Below are 4,524 nucleotides of genomic sequence, written 5' to 3' on the forward strand. Positions count from 1 at the left end.
CTCTCTATTTACTCCCGAGTAGAAACATGGGACTGGATTTGATATTGATTTAAATCACTTACTATGAGATATGGTTTATAACATCAATCAAACACAACATTCATTAGAGGCATTTTACAATCCTAGAGAGGCTCTTTGTTTTATTTTCTCTCCCTTTTTGTTTCTTTGTCCACCACACATAAAAAGTACATTGTCCAAGCTTGGGTCTAGCATTCAATTGTTCTTATTATCTACTCTTTAAACACGAATGCTCTAAAACATAAATAAAATCCTCAAATCCTTCGGCTAAGACTATTGTACTGTATGTACAACAAGGCAAAATATAGAAGTGTTTCCTTGATATACATGTAATAATATAATTAATTACGTAATGAGTTACATGATGGTAGTTCTACTATAGGAGACCTTTCTGAAAGATAGATACTTAGTTCGTTGCTAGGGGGGTTCACCTAAAAATATGTAAGTATACCACATGAGTTCAAATGAAGGGGTTTTTTAATTCAAAAATTTAAGGGATTTTTTCTTGGGAGGGGGGGTCACCTAAAAATATGTAAGTGTAGCACGTGAGTTCATCAAGAAGGGTATACTAATTCAAAAAAGTTATAGAATTACAGTTACAGGAGGGGTTTTTTTAACCGGTTTTGAAAACAAATCATATGTTTATGAGGAAAAAGGGGTCATTTTATTCATAAAAGTATGTAAGTGTAAGGGGTTTTTTTAATACCCCTACAAAAAAAAAAATTTTAAAAGTAAACCCCCGGAGGGTTTTTTAAATAGATTTCAAAAAAAGACTTAGAAGTCCATAAAGAAAAAGGGATCATTTTATTGATGAAAAATTCAGAGCTAAGGGGTTTTTTAAATACCCCTTCAACACACGTGATACATAGAGTTTCTTAGTAGTGCACCCCCTGAGGTTAGTTGTGGCCTCTGTCCAGAATCCATGATTAGTAGCTATTGTGTTCTTTATGGTGTAGCCTATATGGCCTCATCATGAAGTGGTCCTCATGCTGCAGCATATGGCAGTGGAGCAAATATCCTGGGCCTTCAGTTGGATCGAAGTTGAAGGGGTGCCCTTCTCTTGTTGTAAAATGTATAAGAATACGAAGCATGAAGTTTTCATAACTAATCACACTATCCTTCCATCCTTGTTGATCAAGACTTGGGCTTTGCGGGTAGTCAAGGAAGCATGTTCCATCATTGGGGTAGGCTATACTTATGGAACATTGGTTATTGATATAAGATTCACGATCAATTCTTTGTTGGTTAAGGACTTGAAAGTGAATGAGATGGATATGCGTTACATGAGGAGAATTTGCAATGTTGACGAATTCCCAAATTTCCGTGCTTCCATAAATAGGATTTATTGTTACAGGGTCATGCCAAGTCTCATTGCCAAAGCTAAGCCATTCAACTCTTGAATTGTTGACACGAACAGTTATGTTAATTGTTCTTACTTGATGTGGTTGGGTGATCATATGATTCAGAACCTGAACAACTAAGACAAGATAAATAAGTACATAGAAGCTTAAGGAGTTGACTTTAAGTATTCAACAGTTCAAACAATAAGCTGACTTTGCCTTGATTGAGTTACCTTGTTTGCATTATAAGCTTTTGCCATGTGTCGTATATTGCTTGGTAACCTCGCCTTGTAGTTTGGATCCATAATTAGGCCTTCGCGGGTGCCTCCATCCTCAACGACTATGAACTTCATGATGAAAGTGGTTTGGAGAATTTGAAAAGATTCATCACTCGTAGAGAGTGGCATAGGGAAGTTTCTTAGAATGACTTCCGCGCCACTCTCAAGCCCTGTGAAATCGAATACTACATCGACTCTATTCGATGGGAAGAGAAGAAGATTGTTGGTGCTCATGGGCTCATCAAGGAACCCGCCATCGGTGCCAATTTGCAAGAAGGTGAGATTTTGAAGGTTATGGCTAAAGTACAAGCCTATGTACCTTTGGTTGCATGCATTGACAATTCGAAACCTGTAAGGCTTCGCATAGACACGCAAGAAGGGCCAGACCTTGCCATTGACAAGCACAATGTCAAATGACTCTTGACACCAATATCGGGGATCAAAGTTGGCAGGTCCAGGGACGTAGAGAGAGCCATTAGCAAAGAAGCCCCAATCTTTTATGAAGAGAGGAATGCCATTTGGGAGGTTGAGCATCTTCTCCTCCTCCTCTGTGGGGCGGAGAATGTAAAGCCCTGACAAGCCCGCCAGCACGTTGAGGCGTGTGATGCCCATGGTGTGGTCGTGATACCATAGTGCAGTGGGATCTTGTCGATTAGGGTAGACATAATCTTGTGTGGAGTACGCGGGGCCCGTCTCATTCTTGGGTGTGAACCATGCGTCGGGGTTCCCGTCGTAGATGCTTGGTACCTCGGCACCGTGAAGGTGCACCACCACCGGTACGCCGCCTCTCCTTGGATTGGCCCACTCTATTTGGGTAGCTAGTGGTAAGAAGTGGTGCTCATCTGGGATGTGATTCTCCCATCGAACATGCGCTGCTACATATCGCCTCGCCTGCAGCCAAACCCAAACCCACGATTACACACCGTGAAGAGTACACACTTCAAATCAACCATAATAAAATCAGACTGCTTAATCTACCGCGTGTTAGCGCACACAAAAAAGAAAAAACAGGCAAGCAGGATTTTATGGACACAGTATAACAGTTATGGTGTGTTTACCATCAAAGTAGGCCCAGGAAACGTAGCTGTCTCCTGGCTAGTCCCGAACGCGTAGAGAGTAGTGTTAGGCAAGTCTCGGTGTAGTTTCTGCGCAAACGTTATTAGCGTGAATGACAAAATTATGTGATTTTAACTGCAGCATCTCATGAAGCAAATGCTGTAGAATAATTAGCGCCGATTTTACAAGTGGTGGTGATGGTGAAGAGATTCAAATGATCGTTAATGAGAATCTGAGAGTATGTATTGATCACCACCTGAGTGATTTTGTAGGCACCGATGGTGAGGGGTGGGCCATTGGAGACGTCGAGTACTGGAGGGAAGGTAAGGGGCTCGATGAACTTCTCCAAGGGAGGGCTTGGCACAATTATTACATCGGTGCAAATTCGAGGATTATGATCAGGAGCAGGAGCCGGCACTGCTGCGGCATGATCATAATAAGGAGCAGGTCGAGCAGGAGCAGGAGCATAATCAGGAGCCGGAGCAGGAGCAGCTGTAATTGTACTTACAGGAGAATACCCAACAAAGTGAAACTGATCAGAATGGCGCCTTAATGTTGCCGCGCCAAATACTGCAGGATGGAAGACGAGCAGAAGGAGATGAATTACACAGTAAAAGAATAGTAGCTGCATCTTAGCCGACCTAGTCCCGGTGCGGCAGAGCAGGTGGACGAGATACGGTGGAGCTCCGGCGACATAAGGTGTAATATATAGAGCGCCCGCGCCAGCAAATTGAGAAGGATGGTTTTTTCGTGCCTGGTTTAATTAGAAGGCTGGAATGCTTTTTCACATGACCTAACAACTTTATGAGGAGGTTTTACGTTGGTTAGCGTTTGGTTTAATGCGCACAATTCTAGAAAGATGCGTGGTGAGCGCTTGGTTTTGTTTTTCTCGCCTGGAACCGAGGGGATTGAATGATTTACGGTGCTCTACATTGTAAAGGTTGTAAAGCTTCATCTCTCCTCTTCTTCGCACATGGTTCGTGGAATTTATCTCAAAAAAATGTTAGTGTACCATGTGAGTTCAACAAGAGGAGTTTTTTAATTAGATAAATTAAAAAAATTTAACACGATTACATTAACAAGAGGGGTTTTTTAATTCAATTTTAGAAAAAAATCATTTAGTTCATAAGTAAAGAGGGGTTGTTTTATTTGAAAAAACTTTTAGTTAAGGGGTTTTTTAAATAGCTCTTGAACACACGTGATACCTAAGGTTTTCTAGTAGTGCACCCCCGAGGCATATGGCAACCAGATGGTAGCCGTAGTTGACAAAGAAGAAAAAGGCACTACGGAGTGATACAACAGGTAGAAGAACTATTGTTACTTGTACTTGTAGGAGGAGCTATATAGAGATAAAGTGTCTCGTAATACTGCTTCTACGAGATAGAGTGTCTCGTAATATAGAGATAGAGTATCTCGTAATACTGCTACTGCAAGATAGAGTATCTCGTAATATAGAGCCTGGTCGTGTGGGACCGCCGCCGCCCGGTTACCCAGCTGGGAAGTGTGGGCAGGTCAAAAAGCACGGCTGCCCATACGGCGAGTGGTCGCGTGGACCACGTTTTTTTTTTGGAGAAACAGGAATATATTAAGAGAGGAGAAATTTACAACGTCCCATGAGGATAGTCCATGGGGGGACCCATAAAATAGCTAAGCCAATAGGTGGCTTTAGCTACAATCCAAAAGCTCTCAAAGTTTAATATACATATCTAAACAGGAAAGGGATTGCTAAGAATAACATAGAACCAGTGGACTGGGAATGAACCACCTATATACAAAGCAAAGGACATGTATGAAAAGGTGTGCTCCACCGTGTGTCCTCCCTCTGGTTTATT

General features: G+C 41.8%; 1 protein-coding gene across 1 annotated transcript; it reads right to left on the bottom strand.

The window, feature by feature from the left end:
* Positions 1-659: 659 nt before the first annotated feature.
* On the bottom strand, positions 660-3,466 carry LOC147630580 (multicopper oxidase LPR1 homolog 4-like). Its single transcript, XM_086810015.1, has 3 exons — positions 2,949-3,466; positions 2,695-2,781; positions 660-2,527 (listed from the first exon to the last, which is right to left on the bottom strand). The coding sequence occupies exons 1-3, from the start codon at positions 3,321-3,323 to the stop codon at positions 1,556-1,558; spliced, it is 1,434 nt and encodes a 477-aa protein (XP_086666141.1). The 5' UTR covers positions 3,324-3,466; the 3' UTR covers positions 660-1,555.
* Positions 3,467-4,524: the final 1,058 nt, after the last annotated feature.

Source organism: Cibotium barometz, chromosome 16 (assembly GCF_041138505.1).
Source record: "Cibotium barometz isolate CiBa-2024 chromosome 16, ASM4113850v1, whole genome shotgun sequence".
NCBI classification, from domain to species: Eukaryota; Viridiplantae; Streptophyta; class Polypodiopsida; order Cyatheales; family Cibotiaceae; genus Cibotium; species Cibotium barometz.